Source organism: Oncorhynchus keta, chromosome 23, assembly GCF_023373465.1.
Source record: "Oncorhynchus keta strain PuntledgeMale-10-30-2019 chromosome 23, Oket_V2, whole genome shotgun sequence".
Classification (NCBI taxonomy): Eukaryota; Metazoa; Chordata; class Actinopteri; order Salmoniformes; family Salmonidae; genus Oncorhynchus; species Oncorhynchus keta.
Genome location: NC_068443.1, coordinates 24,382,261 through 24,406,454, shown reverse-complemented (window position 1 = coordinate 24,406,454; position 24,194 = coordinate 24,382,261). Strand labels below are relative to the sequence as shown.

The 24,194-nt window shown below is 43.4% G+C and overlaps 1 protein-coding gene across 2 annotated transcripts in view; it reads right to left on the bottom strand.

Moving 5' to 3' along the window:
- The window catches only part of LOC118402529 (dipeptidyl aminopeptidase-like protein 6), a 163,806-nt gene that overhangs the window by 111,705 nt on the left and 27,907 nt on the right, over window positions 1–24,194 (bottom strand). Inside the window, exon 1 of one of the 2 annotated variants that reach the window (XM_052476900.1) lies at window positions 1,057–1,805. The exons of the other annotated variant lie outside the window; for it this stretch is intronic. Coding sequence (XP_052332860.1) covers window positions 1,057–1,251 — 195 coding nt within the window. The 5' untranslated portion in view covers window positions 1,252–1,805. Of the gene's footprint in view, window positions 1–1,056; window positions 1,806–24,194 lie in introns of those variants that run through there. 2 annotated transcript variants of the gene reach the window in all.

The window sequence follows — 24,194 nt, the reverse complement described above, 5'->3', positions numbered from 1 at the left end:
GATCTATTGCATTTTGCCTACGTCGCACGGCCATCGCCCATCCATATAGTTTTATATGTACATATTCTTATTCCATCCCTTTACATTTGTGTGTATAAGGTAGTTGTTGGGGAATTAGATATTACTGCACTGTCGGAAACTAGAAGCACAAGCATTTCGCTACACTCGCATTAACATCTGCCAACCATGTGTATATGTGACAAATAAAAATGTATTTTGTTTTACATTTAAATGGTAAAAGAGAAACAAAAATAGCAAAGAGCAATTTCTCAAGCAAGAATTTTGCTAGGACTGTCAGGGAGTGGTCTAAATAGGAAAGAAAAGGAAAAAATAGAAAGAGTTTTAGAACTTTTTCTTATTGCTCTAAGTTTAATAACTAATGTATGGCATCCAAACAAAACAGGCTGACATTTCAGGCAGTCTTTTCAAACAGATCTTAGCTAAAAGGGCATTATCATAAAGTGCACAATATTATTCCAACCTTAGTGTGGAAATGCAGTACCAGTCAAAAGTTGACACACCTACTCATTCAAGGGTTTTTCTTTATCTTTACTATTTTATACATTGTAGATCATGTAGTAACCAAAAAAAGTGTTAAACAAATCTAAATAGATGTTATATTTGAGATTCTTCAAAGTAGCCACCCGTTGCTACTTTTAAGCAGTTATAGTTGGTAAGCATCACAACATAGAAAGTGACACAGCCTATTCAGACACTACACAAGGCCAACCATCCAGACACAATACGTTTCTTGAATAGCAACCACGCCTTGACTGGTGGAGCGTCTAACGCTCTGAATTCATAGCCTACTGATCTGAGAATCACGGGGTAACACATGCTGTTTCAGTTGCAAAACCATTTAGGCAAGAGTGAACCAAGAACATAATTGCAGCAACATGATAGTTTAGGTCTAGAGTAAAATGATTGGGCAAACAATAGAAAGCAGATAGGGGCTATACAGGTGATCTGTTAAAGTTGTCAACGATTATCAGATGAAGGTTTGAGTGATCAAATCCATAGGCCTACACCAATAGTTTAATTGTTTAGAGGTCTTACACGCTCGTCCTCGCTCGCATTTTTCTTTCGGTGGGGAACATGGGGTCTGCCGTCGGCCACGGGCTGCGGGGTCGTCCGTGTGTTGTTCTCCTCGTCCGCTACCTGTCCGCCGAGTAGGTGGCTGGCCTCAGGTGGGTGTGGGAAAGAATTATTCGTATTGATCTTACCGGCGAATCTCTGATACAGCGAAGCCATAAGTACAGTCAAAACCACTACAGCATGTCAAAGCAAGAGAAACCTCTCGTCTACGGGGACGAGTGTAGGCTACTGCTTCTTTTCTGTGCCTTTGGAGAGATCCGACAGCGGGTGGCCAATTTATCCTCTGGAATAAAGCGGATATGGTTCCAAAGAGAACAGGTACATTATCCCGATAAAATAACTTGTAAAAACTGAAAACGTTTTCCTGGTTGAATTATAAAACAAACATAGCCTAACAAGCAAGTCCTCTGATCGATTGGATGTGTTTTGTCCTAAGGGAGCGGTAAGCAAGGCTACAGTAGGACGTTAATAGTCTGTATCTGTATTCAGAGCACGTTGGTTCTCCTCTTCAGTTCGTTGATGCCTTCTCACAGCGCGATAGCAGCCCGTCTCCGTGGGTATCCAATCTGATATTCAATACAGTCTCAGAAAATTGAACCCAATCAAAATAACTAAAAAGGCTGCTAGACTTTCAACAGCTGTATGGCGGCAAGAAATACCCGGTGTGTGTGTGTATGTGTGAAGGACGCGGAGAAGCAGTGGCGCCTCGGTGGACGCGTTCTGCATGAGAAGTGAAGTAAACGGACTATGCACAACCTATTATCTCAACAACACACCGCAGACTATAGCATACTGTACATAATGCACATTAATGTGGGGCAGAGAAGATTTCTTTAATCCAATATTGCATTAGTCAATAAATAGTCCTGTCTCAAATGTGCTAACAAGCAGTCATGTAATCTGTAGAAATATTTTCGTTATTCCGTTCATTCCAGTCCCAATAACTGTTAATCCAGGACGGAGCTCGAGTGCCTCTCTGTGGCTCAATGAGAAACGACACTCATTCAGCAGAGGACGATGTTTATGACAGTTATAGTTTATAGTCTACATTGTATTTTATTCAACTTGTCTGAGCTTCTTCTCCACATTTGACTCTAGAAGGCCTTGGCAATCTCTAACACGAATTCAACACATTCCTCTTGAATCCAGATACAAAAAGCATGTATTAATCACTTGAATCACCTGACGTTCTCTGGGAATGCGATGAGTGCGATTCAGTACCATGGACAGCGCCATAAACAGCACCCTGGACGCAGGTTGAGATTAATATGTTCCTAGATTTAAAAAATGTCTGAAATCAAAAATTAGCTTTTTGGTATTAATTTAAGGTTAGGCATAAAGTTAGGAGTGCGATTGAGGTTAGGTTTAAAATCTGATTTTATTACCGTGGCTAGACAAGATTCATCCAAAAATGTCAACCTGCGCTATGGACATCAACTGTGAACCCGTTCAGTGAGTTTATATCATAAAAATGACAGTGTGTAGCTAATTATTGTGACTCAGAAGCACAGCGAGACCAGCTAGTCTTCACCATCATATACCTTTCCTCACCTGCCCTAGTGGCCTTTTTAGTAGTCAGCATTGTAACCTATGAGGATGGAGTTGTGAGGGATTCAAAGAAAACTCAGGCATGTCGGTGCATGCTGTTAAATGTATAATGTATTGGGGTGTTTGTGACACAGGAGGCTACTGAAGGGAGAACGACTCATAATAATGACATCAACGGCACAAATGAATTGGCATCAAACACCTGCGTTTGATGTATTTGATACCATTCCACCGATTCCGCCCCAGTCATTACCAGGAGCCCGTTCTCCCTAGTTAAGGTGCCACCAACCTCCTGTGGTATGTGACCATGGTCAGTGGGGACAGGCATATGTGGAGAGCTGAGAGCGTCCTCAGTCAGTTTCAGAGTGTCAAAGCACCCTGGCAGGCCTCCTCCCTGTGACAGCTCAGACCTCCATACTGGTGTTATGGTGGATTTCTGAGAAATGGGTCATCTACTGCACACACAAGTACAACTTCAAAGCAGCACCACTCACTATGATACCAAATAGACCATGCCGCAGACGCCATCAAGCGTTAATGTCATTTGACTAATAGGCTAGGACAGAAATCTATTGAAGTGGATTAAAACTATCCTCCTGATTCATTTCACAACTGTCTCATCTGCACAGAGAGACTAGAGTAATCACATGCTCCATCCTAATTAGAAATGACAGTTGGGAAAATATTGTAGATTCCAAAGTTAACAATGAGTGGGTTTCAATTAATTTTCCTTTTTCCATTGCGAGTCATTTTCATATCATTCCCCAGAGCCGCTGGAGGCTCATTGATTCATGAATTGAATTAAAAATGCATCCCTCCCTCTTCACTACAAAAAACTTTTCCATTCCAAAACCAAGGGCCTAGAACACGTGTCAAACTTATTCCATGGAGGGCAGAGTGTCTGCGGAATTTCGTTCCTCCGTTGTACTTGATTGATCAATAAGGTCACTGATTAGTTAGGAACTCCCCTCACCTGGGTGTGTAGGTCTTAATTGGACACAAATTGAATGGAAATAATGAATATCAGCTTACACTTGGCCCTCCATGGAATGAATTTGATACCCATGGCCTAGAATATAAGGGTCATTGGTTGGAAAGGGTCATTTTCAACCATAAATGTTTATAAAATGTCATAGGTAAAAGTACTTTGGTTGGTAAACATTCAACTTTTGCTACAATATTCAGTGTACTACTCTCTAAAATGACTCTCTAAAACGAGAATATTCAGGTTTCTGCTCTCTAAAACGACTCTCTAAAACAATGGGTTGAATTGAGATATTCACTATAAATACAAAAATATGTGGTCACCCCTTCAAATTGGTGGATTCGGCTATTTCAGCCAAACCTTTTGCTAACAGGTGTATAAAACTGAGCACACCGCCATGCAATCTCCATAGACAATCATTGGCAGTAGAATGGCCTTACTGAAGAGCTCAGTGACTTTCAAAGTGGCACCGTCATAGTATGCCACCTTTCCAACAAGTCAGTTCTTCAAATGTCTGCCCTGCTAGAACTGTTATTGTGAAGTGAAAACGTCTAGGAGCAACAACAGCTAAGCCGCGAAGTGGTAGGCCAAACAAGATCACAGAACGGGACCGCCGAGTGCTGAAGTGCATAGCGCGTAAAACCGCCTGTCCTCGGTTGCGACACTCACTACCGAGTTCCAAACTGCCTCTGGAAGCAACATAAGGACAATAACTGTTTATTGGGAGCTTCACGAGATGGGTTTCCATGGCTGAGCAGCCGCACACAAGCCTAAGATTACCATAAACAATGCCAAGCATTGGCTGGAGTGGTGTAAATCTCGCTGACACTGATGAATCATGCTTTACCATTTGGCAGTCCGATAGACAAATCTGGGTTTGGTGGATGGAAGGAGAACGCCACCTGCCCCAATGCATAGTGCCACATTTAAAGGTTGGTGGAGGAGGAATAATGGTCTGGAGCTGTTTTTTATGGATCGGGTTAGGCCCCTTAATTTTGGGGGGTGGATGGAAGGCATATAACACAAACGTAGAGCAACCCAAAGGTTGCGATTTCAAATCTCATTACAGAAAACGTTCACATGTTAGCTAACCCTTCCTCTAACCTTAACCCTTTTAGCTAATCCTTCCTCTAACCTTAACCCTTTTAGCTAACCCTTCCTCTAACCTTAACCCTTTTAGCTAACCCTTCCTCTAACCTTAACCCTTTTAGCTAACCCTCCGCCTAACCCTAACCTTAATGCTTTAACTCCTAAACTTAACCCTAACCCGTAGCCTAGCTAATGTTACGGTAGGTAACTTTCTCTTGCCACTTTACCTTCACCTATTGTGTTGCACCATTGGAGTTGGTGATACTAGTTCAAATTAGAGGCCAAGTTATTCTACTTCTTACTGTAAACAACTTAATCAAGCCTAAAAATATACAAAACTGTCACATTAATAAAGGTAGTTGTGTCTTGAGTTACTTGAACTAGCATTGAAATTTGAGCAGTGAGGTTAATTTCTCCCCCCTTGTCTCCACTTGTTCCAGTTTGAAAGACATCCCACCGTGACACCCTGCAGATATAAATAACTTGGTGTGAACCTCCCTTCACCAGGATGATCACCATTCGCCAGGATATTATTCAGGAGGGTACATCACAATGTTAGACAAAGGTCAAAAAAGTACCCAATTCCAAATGTCATTGCCTCAGTAAAAGTATTTATACCTTAATAGAAAGTTACTCAAGTAAAAGTGAAAGTCACCCAATAAAATACTACTTGAGTAGTACCTGACTTTCTGCCGAAGTCGATGCCTCTCCTTGTTCGGGCAGTTCTCGGCGGTCGACGTCACCGGTCTTCTAGCCATCATTCTTCCCTGCCTCCTATACATACGACTCTGACAGAATCTCTGACCCAACATGAAGTCAGCAGGAGAAGGTACCCCGGCCATGGAGGTGGAGGAGCGCGTCATTGAACATACGTAGATGATTTACAATCTGAGCGCTGCCATGGATCGCAGTGTCCAGAATATGGACCGCTGAGAGACACAGGGAGTTTTTCCAGCGCCTCCACCAGCACAGTCAGGGTCTCCCCTGAGCGCCCCTATCCTGCCTGAACCCAGCAGGATCCATCTATCCATGCCACAGGTGTACGGCGGAGATGCTGCCGGCTGCCAGGGTTTCCTCCTCAAACTAAGCCTGTATCTGGCCACGGTCCACCCAGCTCCATCGGACCGTGAGTTACGCCCTCCTCTCGTGCCTCACCGGGAAAGCCCTGGAGTGGGCCAGCGCTGTGTATGGAGATGGAAATGCGGCGTTGGACCATTTTGAGGAGTTCACCCACCGTTTCCGGGCAGTATTCGACCACCCACCCGAGGGCAGAGCGGCGGGTGAGCGTCTCTACCATCTGAGGCAGGAGACTAGGAGCACCCAGGAGTTTGCTCTGGAGTTTAGGACCCTGGCTGCTGGCGCTGGATGGAGCGACAGGGCCCTGATCGACCATTACCGCTGTAGTCTACGCGAGGATGTCCATCGGGAGCTGGCCTGCAGAGACACCACTCTCACCTTTGACCAGCTGGTGGACCTGTCCATCCGGCTGGACAACATGCTGGCTACTCGTGGACGTCTAGATCGGGGTCTGGTTGTTCCATCCTCCCGCACCCTCTCTCCTGTACCCATGGAGTTGGGAGGGACGGTGCGCAGGGAGACTGGAGGAGGTCCCCACTCGAGCACCATATGTGGTCGTGGAGGACACACTTCTGGTCGGTGCTGGGTTGGTTCCTCTGGGAATCGAGGCAGCAGGCAGGGCACTCTGGTGTCACCCTAGGTGAGTAGGCACCATTCTCATCCAGAGCCCTCTGTTGCACATATGTTTGTCTCTGTCACTTTTCCTGAACTTTGCCCGCGTTCCCAGCATAAGGCGCTAGTAGATTCAGGCGCGGCTGGGAATTTCATTAATAAAGTGTTAGCTCATAGTTTAGGGATCCCCATTGTTCCTGTGGATGTGCCTTTCCCTGTTCACGCCTAAAATAGTCGACTATTAGGGTCAGGGTTTATCAGGGAGGACACCGTTCCTTTGAGTATGATGACGCAGGGGGGGGGGGTCACAAGGAAAAGATTCTGCATATTCTGTGGTCCTGGGCCTACCCTGGTTAGCTTGTCATAACCCCACTGTTTCTTGGCCAGAGAGGGCTCCCACGGGGTGATCGCAAGAGTGCTCAGGTAGGTGTTTAGGGGTTTCCGTAGGTGCTACTACGGTGGAAAGTCCAGACCAGGTCTCCACCGTGCGCATCCCCCCCAGAATATGCCGATTTGGTAATTGAGAAGGTGACTCAATTATCACCCCATCGACGGGGGGATTGTGCAATAAATCTCCTGGTAGACGCTGCACTTCACAGGAGTCACGTGTATCCCCTGTCGCAAGCGGAGACGGTGGCTATCGAGACATGTCTCCGAATCCCTGCGTCAGGGGTACATTCGGCCCTACATTTCACCCGTCTCCTCGAGTTTCTTTTTTGTGAAGAAGAAGGATGGAGGTTTGCACCGTGCATTGATTATCGAGGTCTCAATAAAATCACAGTGAAATCACACTTATCGCTACGGCGATTGAGTCAATGCACGGGGCGCGTTTTTTCACTAAACTGGATCTCAGGAGTGCGTACAACCTGGTGCGTATCTGGAAGGGAGACGAGTGGAAGACGGCATTTAGTATCACCTCAGGGCATTATGAGTACCTCGTCATGCCGTATGGGTTGATGAATGCTCCATCAGTCTTCCAATCTTTTGTAGATGAGAATTTCAGAGACCTGCACGGGCAAGGTGTAGTGGTGTATATTGATGACATTCTGATATACTCCGCTACACACATCGAGCTTGTGTCCCTGGTGCGCAGAGTGCTTGGTCGCCTGTTGGAGCATGACCTGTACGTCAAGGCTGAGAAATGCTTGTTCTTCCAACAGTCCGTCTCCTTCCTAGGGCATCGGATTTCCACGTCAGGAGTGGATATGGAGAGTGACAGCATTGCAGCCGTGCGTAATTGGCCGACTCCCACCACGGTAAAGGAGGTGCAGCGATTCTTAGGGTTTGCCAACTACTACCGGAGGTTTATCCGGGATTTTGGTCAGGTTGCTGCTCCCATTACCTCACTGCTAAAGGGGGGCCCGGTGCGCTTGCAGTGGTCAGCTGAGGCGAACAGGGCTTTCAGGCACCTGAAGGCTCTGTTTACCTCGGTTCCTGTGTTGGCTCATCTGGATCCCTCTTTGCCGTTCATAGTGGAGGTGGACGCATCCGAAGCTGGGATAGGAGCAGTGCTCTCTCAGCGCTGAAGCTCCGCCCCTGTGCCTTCATTTCAAAAAAGCTCAGCCCCGCGGAGCGAAACTATGATGTGGGGGACCGGGAGCTGTTGGTTGTCGTCAAGGCTTTGAAAGTGTGGAGACATTGGCTTGAGGGGGCTAAACACCCTTTTCTCATCTGGACTGACCATCGCAATCTGGAGTACATCTGGGAAGCGAGGAGACTAAATCCAGGCAAGGTGGGCCATGTTTTTCACCCGTTTTGTGTTTACCCTCTCTTACAGACCAGGCTCCCAGAACGTGAAGGCAGACACACTGTCCCGGCTGTATGACACAGAGGAGCTGTACATGGATCCCACTCCCATACTCCCATACTCCCAGCCTCTTGTTTGGTGGCGCCGGTAGTGTGGGAGCTGGACGCGGACATTGAGCGGGCGTCACGTGCACAGCCCTCTCCACCTCAGTGTCCAGCTGGGCGTCTGTACGTTCCGTCTGCTGTCCGCGACTGACTGATCTATTGGACCCACACGTCTCCCTCTGGTCATCCTGGGATAGGTCGGACGGTGCGCTGTCTTGATGGGAGGTACTGGTGGCCCACTTTAGCTAAGGACATGAGGGTGTATGTGTCCTCCTGCTCAGTGTGCGCTCAGTGCAAGGCTCCTAGACACCTGCCCAGAGGTAAGTTACAACCCTTACCCATTCCACAACGGCCGTGGTCGCACCTGTCGGTGGATTTCCTAACCGATCTTCCACCTTCACAGGGTAATACCATGATCCTGGTCGTTGTGGATCGCTTTTCTAAGTCCTGTCGTCTCCTCCATTTGCCCGGTCTCCCCACGGCCTTACAAACTGCGGAGGCCTTGTTTCCACACGTCTTCCGGCACTATGGGGTGCCTGAGAATTTGGTGTCTGATCGGGGTCCCCAGTTCACATCAAGGATCTGGAAGGCGTTCATGGAATGTCTGGGGGTCTCGGTCAGTGTCACCTCAGGTTTTCACCCCAAGAGTAATGGGCAGGTGGAAGAATCCCAACTATAAAATATATTTTGATTTGTTTAACACATTTTTGGTTACGACATGATTCCATATGTGTTATTTCATGGTGTTGATGCCTTCACTATTATTCTACAATGTAGAAAATAGTTTTAAAAAATAAATAAAAACCCAGGAATGAATAGGTGTGTCAAAACCTTTGACTGGTACTGTATACTTAAGTATCAAAAGTAAAACTAAAAAAAGTATAAATAATTTCAAATTCCTTATATTAAGCCAAACCCTGTGGCTGTCATATTAAAATGTGCCCTCATGTAATGAACAAGCTTATGAATGTTGGAGGTTAATCTCCTTGATCGGTCCCTCACTTGGGAATTGCTAGAATGGCGCTGAAGGGAATAGCAGACGTATTACGGGCTCCTGACCAATTGTGCTATATTGTGTGTTTGTGTGTGTTATTGTGTGTGTTTCGTTTTTGCGCTGATCTTAACTTTTTTTTGTAAATATTGTTTCCGCCAAGTCCGAAAAAAGCTTCTGGACATCAGAACATTGATCACTAAAGGAAGAGGCGGCATTATAGAGGCTGGCATGCGGGACACCTCACGAGACTACATTGGCGAGTGGGTAAACCACTTCTACTCTCCGTTCTATTAGCGAACATGGAGAATAAACTGGACGAGCTCCGTTCGAGACTATCCTATCAACTTGATCTGAAAAAAGGTGTTGTACATAAACTTTTTGTCATCTGTAGCCGCTATGACTTGAAACGGCGTCACTTCCATCACACTCCCGCATTGTCTCTGTGCTGCTGTAATATTTGTTGCTACTTGGCTACCTGCTCATCTTAGCTTTTTACTTTTAATTTAATTTAATTTAATTTAATCAAACTCTGTATTTAACTAATTTAGTTTTGTCCTCACTCAACTTTTTTCATGAAACTTTTCACCCCTTTATCTGGACATGCGGGACCTCCACCAGCCGAAAAAGCTAAGTAACATTATGTTGTCTAATTGCAGTAGATGTACTCATAATATGCAGTATTGCCTTACGGTGACGATAGCCGAGTTGCAAGCCCGGCTTCAGGCTCAATCCTTAGGCAATGGCAATAAGTGGATGAAAGGACGAAACAGTGTCTGTGCCACCAGTAAGTACAGGTAGTCGTGTTTATCCCGCAGCCAAACAATTTTCTCACGGCTTCTGGAAAGAAATGCTTTCGTCATGCTCAACCGGTATCACTCATTCAGCCAATATAAATATTACCCCGGTTTTCCCCACAAAGCAGCAAGTCGGTGTCATTCCTGAGAAGGCTCAGGCTCTCTCTTCCACCCATTATGGGGTCTGAGCCGCCAAAGCCTCCCACCATTAGCTCTGACAAAATGAAAACCTGCAATATTAGAAACATTTAGCGATCATACATTGTTTACCAGGGGGCAGGGCTACCGCCATAAAGGCTAATCTGAAGATGGTCTGGCAGAGGCTAAAACTGACGAGTGTAGAGAGCACAAAGATATACCGTTGAAGTCAGAGGTTTACATACACCTTAGCCAAATACATTTAAAAACTCAGTGTTTCACAATTCCTGACATTTAATCCAAGTAAAAATTCCCTGTTTTAGGTCAGTTGGGATCACCACTTTATTTTAAGAATGTGAAATGTCAGAATAATAGGAGAGAGAATGACTTATTTTAGCTTTTATTTCTTTCATCACATTCCCAGTGTGTCAGAAGTTTACATACACTCAATTAGTATTTGGTAGCATTGCCATTAAATTGTTTAACTTGGGTCAAACATTTTGGGTTGACGTCCACAAGCTTCCCACAATAAGTTGGGTGAATTTTGGCCTATTCCTTCTGACAGAGCTTGTGTAACTGAGTCAGGTTTGTAGACCTCCAGGTTTGTAGGCCTCCAACTTCCTGACTGATGTCTTGACATGTTGCTTCAATATATCCACATCATTTCCCCCCTCATGAAGCCATCTATTTTGTAAAGTGCACCAGTCCCTCCTGCAGCAAAGCACCCCCACAACATGATGCTGTTACTCCCGTGCTTCACAGTTGGAATGGTGTTCTTCGGCTTGCAAGCCTCCCCCTTTTCCTTCAAACATAAGGATGGTCATTATGGCCAAACAGTTCTATTTTTGTTTCATCAGACCAGAGGACATTTCTCCAAAAAGTACGATCTTTGTCCCCATTTGCAATTGCAAACCGTAGTCTGGCCTTTTTTATTGCGGTTTTTGAGCAGTGGCTTCTTCCGTGCTGAGCGGCCTTTCAGGTTATGTCAATATAGGACTCATTTTACTGTGGATATAGATACTTTTGTACCCGTTTCCTCCAGCATATTCACAAGGTCCTTTGCTGTTGTTCTGGGATTGATTTGCACTTTTCGCACCAAAGTACGTTCATCTATATGAGAAAGAATGCGTCTCCTTCCTGAGCGGTATGACGGCTGCATGGTCCCCTGGTGTATATACTTGCATACTATTGTTTGTACAGATGAACGCGGTACCTTCAGGCATTTGGAAATTGCTCCCAAGGATGAACCAGACTTGTGGAAGTCTACAATATTTTTTCTGAGGTCTTGGCTGATTTCTTTTGATTTTTCCATGATGTCAAGCAAAAAGGCACTGAGTTTGAAGGTAGGCCTTGAAATACATCCACAGGTACACTTCCTATTAATGCAAATTATGTCAATTAGCCTGTCAGAAGCTTCTAAAGCCATGACATAAGTTTCTGTAATTTTCCAGGCTGTTTAAAGGAACAGTCAACTTAGTGTATGTAAACTTCTGACCCACTGGAATTGTGATACCGTGAATTATAAGTGAAATAATCTGTATGTAAACAATTGTTGGAAAAATGACTTGTGTCATGCACAAAGTAGATATCCTAACCAACTTGCCAAAACTATACTTTGTTAACATGAAATGTGTGGAGTGGTTGAAAGATGAGTTTTAATGACTCCAACCTAAGTGTATGTAAACTTCCGACATCACACCAGTGGTGTAAGGATGAAACAGTTAGAGATCACCAAGCACAACATAGCTTCAGCGTGAAACTTAGCTAGAAAGACGTTTCGGCATCGAGTAATTGTCTCTGGCCCCCTCCCAGTTAGGGAGAGTGAGGAGCTCTACAGCAGACTTGTTCAACTCAATCACTGTTTGAAAACTGTTTACTGCTCCTCCCAAAATATTTAATTTGTAGATAATTGTCCCTCTTCCTGGGACCAAGCCTGGCATGCTGAGGAGTGACGGATTCCATCCTAGCTGGAGGGGTGCTCTCATCTTATCTATCAACATAGAGCCCTGTCTAACTCCACAAAGAGATAGGGTGCAGGCTAAGCAGCAGGCTGTTAGCCAGTCTGCCAGATTAGTGTACTCTGCCCCTAGCACAGTCAGTGTAGTCAACTCAGTTTTCCACATAGAGAACGTGTCTGTGTCTAGATCTAGGTCTCGCAAAACTAAACATGGCGGTGTTCGCCTTAGCAATCTCATTGGAATTAAGTATTCATTCATTCCTGTCACATCTCAAAAACAAGACTACTAAAATGGTAGTTCCCTCACTTCCCAGGCAGTAATAGTCAATGAACAAATCACTGATCATAAACTCGAACGGACAGAAACATGGCTTAAACCTAATGAATTTACTGCGTTTAATGATGCTTCTCCTCCAGGTTACACTAGTGATCATATCCCCTTGCGCATCCTGCAAAGATGGATGTGTTGCTAACATTTACGACAGGAAATGTCAATTTACGAAAGACTGCATTTTTGTCTTTTGAGGTTCTAGTCATGAAATCTATGCAGCCTGCTCAATCACTTTTTATAGCTACTTTTTACCGGCCTCCTGGGCAAATTTTATGAAAATCAAATACAGAAATATTCTACTTACATAAGTATTCACACCCGAGTCAATATGATTACAGCTGTGAGTCTTTCTGGGTAAGGCTCTAAGAGCTTTGCACACCTGGAATTTACAATACTTGCACATTATTATTTAAAACAATCTTCAAGCTCTGTCAAGTAGGTTGTTAATCATTGCTAGACAGACATTGTTAAGTCTTGCCATAGATTTTCAAGCCCATTTAAGTCAAAATTGTAACTAGGCCACTCAGGAACATTCAATGTAATCTTCATAATCAACTCCAGTGTATATTGGGCCTTGTGTTTTAAGTTTTTGTCCTGCTGAAAGGTGTCTGTTGGAAAGCAGACTGAACCAGGCTTTCCTCTCGGATTTTGCCTGGGATTAGCTCTATTTCGTTTATTTTTATCCTGAAAATCTCCCTAATCCTTGACGCTGACCAGCATACCAATAACATGATGAAGCCACGACCATGCTTGAAAATATGAAGAGTGGCACTCAGTGAAGTGTTGTATTTGCCACAAGCGTAACGCTTTGTAGTCAGGACATAAAGTTAATTTCTTTGCCACATTTTTGGCAGTTTTACTTTAGTTCCTTATTTGCAAACAGGATGCATGTTTTGGAATATTTTTTATTCTGTACAGACTTCTTTTCACTTTGTAGTTACTCCACAATACTAACCTAAATGACAATCATCCTCAGTTATCTTCTATCACAACCATTAAACTCTAACTGTTTTAATGTCACCATTGGCCTCATGGTGAAATGGTGAGCAGTTTCCTTCTTCTCTGGTAACTAAGTTAGGAAGAACAACTGTATCTTTGTAGTGACTGGGTGTATTGGTACACCACCCAAAGTGCAATTCACCATGCTCAAAGGGATATATTCAGCAGTGATGAATTCGTGAATTTCTTTGACAAAAAGATAATGATAATTAGAAAACAAATTACGTACTCCTCTTTGAATATCCGTATTTCTCCAAAACTGTGTTTTCCTGAGTCTTCAAAAAACTGCCAGGACCTCGTTTCAATGGAGACACACTTTTTTAAAAATCCTGTATCGCTTGACACATTCATGAAAATCGTCATGGCCTCTAACACTTCAGCTGTTTACTGGACCCTATTCCAACGAAACTACTGAAAGAGCTACTTCCTGTGCTTGGCCCTCTTACAGTATGTATAACATAATAAACATCTCCCTATTCTCCAGATGTGTACAAAACTCACTAAATGTGGCAGTAATAAAGCCCCTCCTGAAAAAGCCCCACACCCCCCCAAAAAAGATATTAGCCTACATCGAATCTCCGATTCCTCTCAAAAAGGTATATCATCCACTACAGTTGAGGAACAATGGGAAAGTAATTCTGCTTTGAAAGTTGATAAACTTGTAACCTTCTTTGTTTGCACCCATTCAGCATCGTTCACACCCTCTTAAGCTTTAACCCCACCCATCTCTTTAAGGGTTGAGCCGAGCGTTCTGTCCTTACAACAGCAGTCAAGCACCCAAGCAAACTGGCAAACGATGGCTAGCTTGCTAGCTACTGCCAGACACAAATGAGAGAACAGCTCACTGACCATTTTACTCACCCTAGCGGAGCTGGTTAAGCTGTTTTTCTGTTATCCAAAGCATTGGTGATGGCAACTGTGCTGCTGGCAACAATGAACTTTAATGAACGTTTATTGACACCGGCCATATTCAACGGGGGATGAGCATTTGTAAATTCGCACTCTAGCTAGCTAGCTAAACAATGAAACATAATCCCAACTCATGACGTTACTACCCTGCATGAATCTGCAGGTAGCTAACCAACCAGGTTCAATATTAGCTAGATAATATTAGGCTATAACTAGCAAAGCAAATGGCTCTGAGATAAGAATAATATTACTACACAGATCATACACATAACATTAGCTAGTGAGCCAGCCAGCTAACGTTTAGCTAGCTAGCCAACAGTACACTTTAACTTGAAATGAAAACAACTTTCTGACAACAAAATTAGAAATGTGTAATATATGAACATGTAGCGAGCTAGACTCTCTTACCCGTACATATGGACGGACGCTTCTCACTCTCTGTCACGGATGCCATGATTGCCCTTAGTTTGAAGATGTAATCCGGAGACGGGTGTTCTCCATCTCCTTAGCTATCATACACTAATTCCATTGTTACAAGTGGAGAGCAATACTTACGCAATTCCACTACGCGATAGACATTTTTTTAAAGCCACGTTAGATAGGATTACCTACACATACTGACATAAGTGTGCTATATGGCAGACCAATCTGAACTCATCTCTCGTCATGTCCAGCAGCTTTTTCTATGGCTAAACCAACTAGGCTCGTAATTTAACATTTGTATTCATATTTACGAATTTGCATACAAGTTTGTTATTAAGGCACATGAAAGTTCACATGTTCCAGAAGGCATTTCTGCCAGAAAATGAATTTTTATTTTTAAAAAATGTTTACGTTCAAATGGCTCTCCTGTGAAGTAGTGACGTGCGACATACACCTAGTTTCCTGAAATTAGTCACATGTTGCTCCTACTCTGTTTATTATCTATGCTGATTGCTTAGTCACTTTTACCCTACCTACATGTACATACAGTATTACCTCTACCTCGTAACCCTGCACATTGACTCAGTACCAGTACATATAGACTAGATACTGTTATTTTATTGTGTTACCAATTTCCTTTTTTATTGAGCATTTCTCTTCCTTTTAACTCTGCATTGAGGGTAGAGTTGAAATCTACTGCAGAGATAGTATGACAGAACTCTGCAGGCTATCCGGGTCAGTGCCCAAACAATTCGAGCTTCCACTTTTAAAAATCCACCTTTCCAGAAACAAGTCTCTCACCGTTGCCACTTGTTATAGACCCCCTTCAGCCCCTAGCTGTGCCCTGGACACCATATGTGAATTGATTTCCCCCCATTTATCTTCAGAGTTTGTACTGTTTGGTGACCTAAACTGGGACATGCTTAACACCCCGGCCATCCTACAATCTTAGCTAGATGCCCTCAATCTCACACAAATTATCAAGGAACCTACCAGGTACAACCCTAAATCCACAACCATGGGCAACCTCAGATATCATCCTGACCAACTTAGCCTCTAAATACACCTCTGCTGTCTTCAACCAGAATCTCAGCGATCACTGCCTCATTGCCTGCGTACGTAATGGGTCCACGGTCAAACGACCACCTCTTATCACTGTCAAACGCTCCCTAAAACACTTCAGCGAGCAGGAATTTCTAATCGACCTGGCCCGTGTATCCTGGAAGGATATTGACCTCAACCCATCAGTAGAGGATGCCTGGCTCCTCTTTAAAAGTGCTTTCCTCACCATCTTAAATAAGCATGCCCCATTCAAAATAATAATAAACTAAGAACAGATATAGCCCTTGGTTCACCCCAGACTTGGCTGCCCTTGACCAGCACAAAAACATCCTGTGGCGTTCTGCATTAGCATCGAATTGCCACCGTGATATGCAACTTTTCAGGGAAGTCAGGAACCAATACACACAGTCAGTTAAGAAAGATAAGACTAGCTATTGCAAACAGAAATTTGCATCCTGTAGCACTAATTTCAAAAAGTTTTGGGACACTGAAGTCCATGGAGAATAAGAACACCTCTCAGTTGCCCACTGCACTGAGGATAGGAAACACTGTCACCAATCTACGATAATAGATAATTTCAATAAGAATTTTTCTATGGCTGACCATGCTTTCCACCTGGCTACCCCTACCCTGGCCAACATCTCAGCACCCCCTGCAGCAACCATGGCCTCCAACTGGTAAAGCCCCGCCTTATCTCAGCTCACTGGTCACCATAGCAACACCCACCTGTAGCACGCGCTCCAGGAGGTATATTTCATTGGTCATCCCCAAAGCCAACACTTTCTTTGGCCGCCTTTCCTTCCAGTTCTCTATTGCCAATGACTGGAAAGAATTGCAAAAAAATCACTGAAGCTGGAGTCTTATATCTCCCTCTCTAACTTTAAGCATCAGCTGTCAGAGCAGCTTACCGATCACTGTACCTGTACACAGCCAATCTGTAAATAGCACACCCAACTACTTCATCCCCATATTGTTACTTTGCCTCTTGCTCTTTTGCACCCCAGTATCTCTACTTGCACATTATCTTCTGCACATCTATCACTCCAGTGTTAATGCTAAATTGTAATTATTTCACCTCTATGGCCTATTTATTGCCTGTACATAGATTTTTCTATTGTGTTATTGACTGTATGTTTGTTTATGTGTAACTCTGTGTTGTTTTGTTGCACTGCTTTGCTTTATCTTGGCCAGGTCGCAGTTGTAAATGAGAACTTGTTCTCAACTGGCCTACATGGTTAAATAAAGGTGAAATTAAAAAACGAGTTGGGAAAGGGCTCCAGTAAGCATTTCACGATCAACCTGTTGGGGTTTTTTGCGGGACCGTATTACCTCCACACCGGAGGTCACGAGTCATGAAGGCAGTCAAATTCCATGTAACCGTTTAGGTCACTGTAATTTCTCCAAGCTCTGATGCTGCTCATGGTCATTAGTTAATCGACCAATCTTGCCAACTGCCTGGTACTCAGCACTCTATTGGTCCTCTAATCACTCTGACATCAATGAAAATGTAATCGAAAAGTCGAATCAATCACATAAATGAGCGCCCATGAGCTCATGTTGCCCAACATTTCTATAGGCAATGCAATTGCGCGAGAATACAGAGTGATGGCCTATACTAAATAGAGGATCCCTTCAGCTTTCTATAGACTAGGCCTAATATATTTATTTCTCATCTTTCCTAATATTAAGCACATTGCTTATCTTTACAACAGGAGTATAGCCTACCTGGCTGGCATGAAAATGAACCATGAGAAAGATCGTTCTCCATCCTCTATTTATTTGCATAGATGACATGTACAGTCGTGGCCAAAAGTTGAGAATGACACAAATATTAATTTCCACAAAGTTTTCTGCTTCAGTGTCTTTAGATATTTTTGTCAGATGTTACTATGGAATACTGAAGTATAATTACAAGCATTTCATAAGTGTCAAAGGATTTTATTGACAATTATATGAATTTGATGCAAAGAATAAATATTTGCAGTGTTGATCCCTTCTTTTTCAAGACCTCTGCAATCCGCCCTGGCATGCTGTCAATTAACTTCTGGGCCACATCCTGACTGATGGCAGCCCATTCTTGCCTATTCAATTATTGGGGTTTGTCAGAATTTGTGTTGTTTTGTTTGTCCATCCGTCTCTTGAGGATTGACCACAAGTTCTCAATGGGATTAAGGTCGGTGGAGTTCTGGCCATGGACCCAGAATATCGATGTTTTGTTCCCCGAGCCACTTAGATATCACTTTTGCCTTATGGCAAAGTGCTCCATCATGCTGGAAAAGGCATTGTTAGTCACCAGACTGTTCTGGGATGGTTGGGAGAGGTTGCTCTCAGAGGATGTGTTGGTACCATTCTTTATTCATGGCTGTGTTTTTAGGCAAAATTGTGAGTATCCCACTCCCTTGGCTGAGAAGCAACCCCACACATGAATGCTCGCAGGATGCTTTACTGTTGGCATGACACGGGACTGATGGTAGCACTCACCTCTTCTTTTCCGGACAAGTTTTTTTCCAGATGCCCCAAACAATCGGAAAGGGGATTCATCAGAGAAAATTATTTTACCCCAGTCCTCAGCAGTCCAATCCCTGTACCTTTTGAAGAATATCAGTCTGTCACTGATGTTCTTCCTGGAGAGAAGTGGCTTCTTTGCTGCCCTTCTTGACACCAGGCCATCCTCCAAAAGTCTTCGCCTCACTGTGCATGCTAATGCACTCACACCTGCCTGATTCCATTCCTGAGCAAGCTCTGTATTGGTGGTGCCCCGATCCCGCAGCTGAATCAACTTTAGGAGACGGTCCTGATGCTTGCTGGAATTTCTTGGGCACCCTGAAGCCTTCTTCACAACAATTGAACCGCTCTCCTTGAAGTTCTTGATGATTCGATAAATGGTTGATTTAGGTGCAATCTTACTGGCAGCAATATCCTTGCCTGTGAAGCCCTTTTCCTGCAAAGTAATGATGACGGCACGTGTTTCCTTGCAGGTAACCATGGTTGACAGAGGAAGAACAATGATTCCAAGCACCACTCTCCTTTTGAAGCTTCCAGTCTGTTATTCAAACTCAAATCAGCATAACAGAGTGATCTCCAGCCTTGTCCTCATCAACACTCACACCTGTGTTAAAGAGAGAATCACTGACATGATGTCAGCCGGTCCTTTTATGGCAGGGCTGAAATGCAGTGGAAATGTTTTTTGGGGATTCGCATGGCAAAGAGGGATTTTGCAATTAATTGCAATTCATCTGATCACTCTTCATAACATTCTGGAGTATATGCAAATTGCCATTGTGAAAATTAATATTTGTGTCATTCTCAAAACTTTTGGCCACGACTATATTTTTTTACCGCTGCCCCCGTTTCGAGACAGGTGCAAGATTATGGTCCATTCTAAATCAAAACAATTTTCACGTATTTAGTATACATAAAGACAAGGTTAAATCAAGAATAGTCTGATGGGTGACAATATTAGCCTTTCACTTGTGAATTATATATTATCACTTGTGAACGATGCCCAACAAAAGTTTTTTTGGCAACTTTTTCTAATCATAGTCGCACACCTCATGTAGACTAGGCCTATATGTTTGATAAGGTTTGTATCACAACTAAATTGGCCCAAAAATGTCTTAAGATTAAGCACATTAATCCGCTTTACAAAGGGTTTAGTGCCTAACTGGCATACATAAACAGTGCATGAGTTTCAAGTTTGGAGAAGATCATTTTAACCATAAAAATGCACCTTAATAATAAAAGCATTACATGCATAAATCCCAATTGCAGTCACGTTTGATAAATTGTAGCATTCCTGCTTATAGCCTTCTGTCATGTGCGCATTGCTGCGATTATAATGTGAAGAAAAAGCTAAATAGTTTATCAACATTGTAAGCTAAAAGTTGTTGTGCCAGCCACATTGTGTTGTATGAATTTGGGATCTATTGCATCCCACAACTGTCCCATATAATGTTTGGAATATTTATTTCTCACACAGAATAGGTTAACTTTTGTACTATAGGGGATAGTAGATTGACATAGGCTAGTGCTTTTGCTGTTTGTTAGGCCTACTCATCTTGTTGGCTGATGAAAAGTAAATGTAAAAAGTTCTTCCAATATCTTCAATATGCATCTCTCAAAATTGGATCACCCGATCATGTGATACCACCCTCCATCCCACTGCTGGCTTGCTTCTGAAGCTAAGCAGGGTTGGTATTGGTCGTTCCCTAGATGGGAGACCAGATGCTGCTGGAAGTGTTGTTGGAGTGCCAGTAGGAGGCACCCTTTCCTCTGGTCTATAAAAACATTATCCCAATGCCCCGGGCAGTGATTGGGAAGATTGTCCTGTGTAGGGTGCTGTCTTTCGGATGGGACGTTAAACGGATGTCCTGACTCTCTGTGGTCACTAAAGATCCCATGGTAAGAGTAGGGTGTTAACCCCGGTGTCCTGGCAAAATTTGCAATCTGGCACTCATACCATCCCGGTCACCTAATCATCCCCAGCTTACAATTGGCTCAATCATCCCCTTCCTCTTTCCTGTCCCTATTCCCCAGGTCGTTACTGTAAATGAGAATGTGTTCAGTCAACTTACCTCGTAAAATAAAACAGAAATGTAGAGCCCTCAGGCAGAAGGGCACAACAAAAGCATAGATTTATTTTAGGGTGCATTACGGCCACGAAGGGGATGCCACCGGGAAATTCAAGGCATTATCAAGTGCTTGTCAAATTGTGAATGAGACAAAAAAATAAGTGTGTACAGCCTGCGCAAAAAAAACAAAGCAGAGCTCATGCCTTTCAAATCATTTTTTCAAATAATCATTAGTCGCATCATGCAGCCTTAAAATGTATTCAAAATCAAAACATCTCGCCCAACGTTTGTAGAACAACTAAAGTTACATTAATAACTCTAAATTAAGGATATAGGAACACTTATTTCTTTGTTAACCGCTCAACACATAACAGCCTCATGTGCACACAAAGCTGAATAAAATATAAATATTTTATTCAGCTTTGTTCAATTGTATTCTTCATACTATAAAATAATTCCAAGGAATTCTAAGCAAATCTTGTCTGCTAAATGAACTAGTGCAGCCCACAGCCATAAGGCATAGCCACCCCAGGACCTAACATAAGGACAACTGAGAGTATGATATTCTATTCTGAAAGACTAATTTTCTTTATATCATTTTTCTTTAGACCCGTCTAAAAAAAAGGAGTTATTGTGAATGTGTAGGCTATATTACATGGATTTATTAGACTTTTTAAAATGTAGATTATACAAAAGGTCTGCATCAGTGGCTTGTGTGGAAACCAGGAGATGCTAAATGTGTTTATGTTAATTAGTGGTCAATTACCGTGAGACCGTCAGTTACAGTGGGGCAAAAAAGTATTTAGTCAGCCACCAATTGTGCAAGTTCTCCCACTTAAAAAGATGAGGCCTGTAATTTTCATCATAGGTACACTTCAACTATGACAGACAAAATGAGAAAATAAAATCCAGAAAACCACATTGTAGGATTTTTAATGAATTTATGGTGGAAAATAAGTATTTGGTCACCTACAAACAAGCAAGATTTCTGGCTCTCACAGACCTGTAACTTCTTCTTTAAGAGGCTCCTCTGTCCTCCACTCGTTACCTGTATTAATGGCACCTGTTTGAACTTATTATCAGTATAAAAGACACCTGTCCACAACCTCAAACAGTCACACTCCAAACTCCACTCCACCAAGACCAAAGAGCTGTCAAAGGGCACCAGAAACAACATTGTAGACCTGCACAAGGCTGGGAAGACTGAATCTGCAATAAGTAAGCAGCTTGGTTTGAAGAAATCAACTGTGTGAGCAATTATTAGGAAATGGAAGACATACAAGACCACTGATAATCTCGATTTGGGACTCCACGCAAGATCTCACCCCGTGGGGTCAAAATGATCACAAGAACAGTGAGCAAAAATCCCAGAACCACACAGGGGACCTAGTGAATGACCTGCAGAGAGCTGGGACCAAAGTAACAAAGCCTACCATCAGTAACACACTACGCCGCCAGGGACTCAAATCCTGCAGTGCCAGAGGTGTCCGCCTGCTTGAGCCAGTACATGTCCAGGCCCGTCTGAAGTTTGCTAGAGAGCATTTGGATGATCCAGAAGAAGATTGGGAGAATGTCATATGAAACCAAAATGTAACTTTTTGGTCAAAACTCACCTTGTCGTGTTTGGAGGACAAAGAATGCTGAGTTGCATCCAAATAACACCATACCTACTGTGAAGCAGGGGGGTGGAAACATCATGCTTTGGGGCTGTTTTTCTGCAAAGGGACCAGGAAGACTGATCCGGGTAAAGGAAAGAATGAATGGGGCCATGTATTGTGAGATTTTGAGTGAAAACCTCCTTCCATCAGCAAGGGCATTGAAGATGAAACGTGGCTGGGTCTTTCAGCATGACAATGATCCCAAACACACCGCCCGGGCAACGAAGGAGTGGCTTCGTAAGAAGCATTTCAAGGTCCTGGAGTGGCCTAGCTAGTAGAACATTTTTGGAGGGAGTTGAATGTCCGTGTTGCCCAGCAACAGCCCCAAAACATCACTGCTCTATAGGAGATCTGCATGGAGGAATGGGCCAAAATACCAGCAACAGTGTGTGAAAACCTTGTGAAGACTTACAGAAAACGTTTGACCTCTGTCATTGCCAACAAAGGGTATATAACAAAGTATTGAGAAACTTTTGCTATTAACCAAATACTTATTTTACACCATCATTTGCAAATAAATTCATTACAAATCCTACAATGTGATTTTCTGGAAAAAAAATTCTCAGTCATAGTTGATGTGTACCTATGATGAAAAATACAGGCTTCTCTCATCTTTTTAAGTGGGAGAACTTGCACAATTGGTGGCTGACTAAATACTTTTTTGCCCCACTGTATTTTCTTGACAATCACTGGCCGACAAAATTTTGTGACTGCCACAGATACAGGAAAAACAATATATATATTTTTACATTTATTAAAAATGACAAGTGTTTATGTCTCCACATGTTTCTGGTTTTGAGGCTTGGGCATCTGGTGACCGCAGTTCATCTGTATAATCCCCTGCGAGGAGAGAAATGAATCAATAATATCATAATGCTCTATTCATTTCACTAAATATATACATACAATGCATTCGGTATACAAAGTATTCAAACCCCTTGACTTTTGCCACATATTGATACGTTACAGCCCTATTCTAAAATTGATTTAATTGTTTTTTTCCCTCGTCAATCTACACACAAAACCCATAATGACAAAGCAAAAACAGGGTTGTAGAAAAATGTACATAGGTGTTCAGACCCTTTACTCAATTCTTCGTTAACGCGCCTTTGGCAGCGATTACAGCCTAGAATCTTCTTGGGTATGACGCTACAAGCTTGGCACACCTGTATTTGGGGAGTTTCTTCCATTCTTCTATGCAGATCCTCTCAAGCTCGGTCTGGTTGGATGGGGGTGCTTCACTGCACAGCTATTTTCAGATCTCTCCAGAGATAATCGATCAGGTCCGGTCTCTGGCTGGGCCACTCAAGGACATTCAGAGACTTGTCCCGAAGCCACTCCTGCGTTGTCTTGGCTGTGTGCGTAGGGTCGTTGTCCTGTTGGAAGGTGAACCTTCGCCCCCAGTCGGAGGTCCTGAGCGCTCTGAAGCAGGTTTGCAATAAGGATCTCTGTACTTTGCTCCGTTCATCTTTCCCTTGATTCTGACTAGTCTCCCAGTCCCTGCCACTGAAAAACATCCCCACAGCATGATGCTGCCACCACCCTGCTTCACTGTAGGGATGGTGCCAGACATTTCTTCCAGACATGGGGCTTGACATTCAGGCTAAAGAGTTCAAACTTGGTTTCATCAGACCAGAGAATCTTGTTTCTCATGGTCTGAGAGTCATTTAGGTGCCTTTTGGGAAACTCCAAGAGGGCTGTCATGTGCCTTTTACTAAGGAGTGGCTTCCATCTGCCACTCTACCATAAAGGCCTGATTGGTGGAGTGCTGCAGAGATGGTTGTCCTTCTGGAAGGTTCTCCCATCTCCACAGAGGAACTCTGGAGCTCTGTCAGAGTGACTATCGGGGTCTTGGTCTCCTCCCTGACCAAGGCCCTTCTCTCCCGATTGCTCAGTTTGGCTGGGCGGCCAGCTCTAGGAAGTGTCTTGGTGGTTCCAAACTTCTTCTATTTAAGATTGATGCAGAGCCCTGTGTTCTTGGGAACCTTCAATGCTGCAGAATGTTTGTTTTGGGTATCCTTCCCCAGATCTGTTCCTTGACAGAATCCTCTCCGAGTGCTACGGACAATTCCTTCGACCTCGTGGCTTGGTTTTTGCTTTA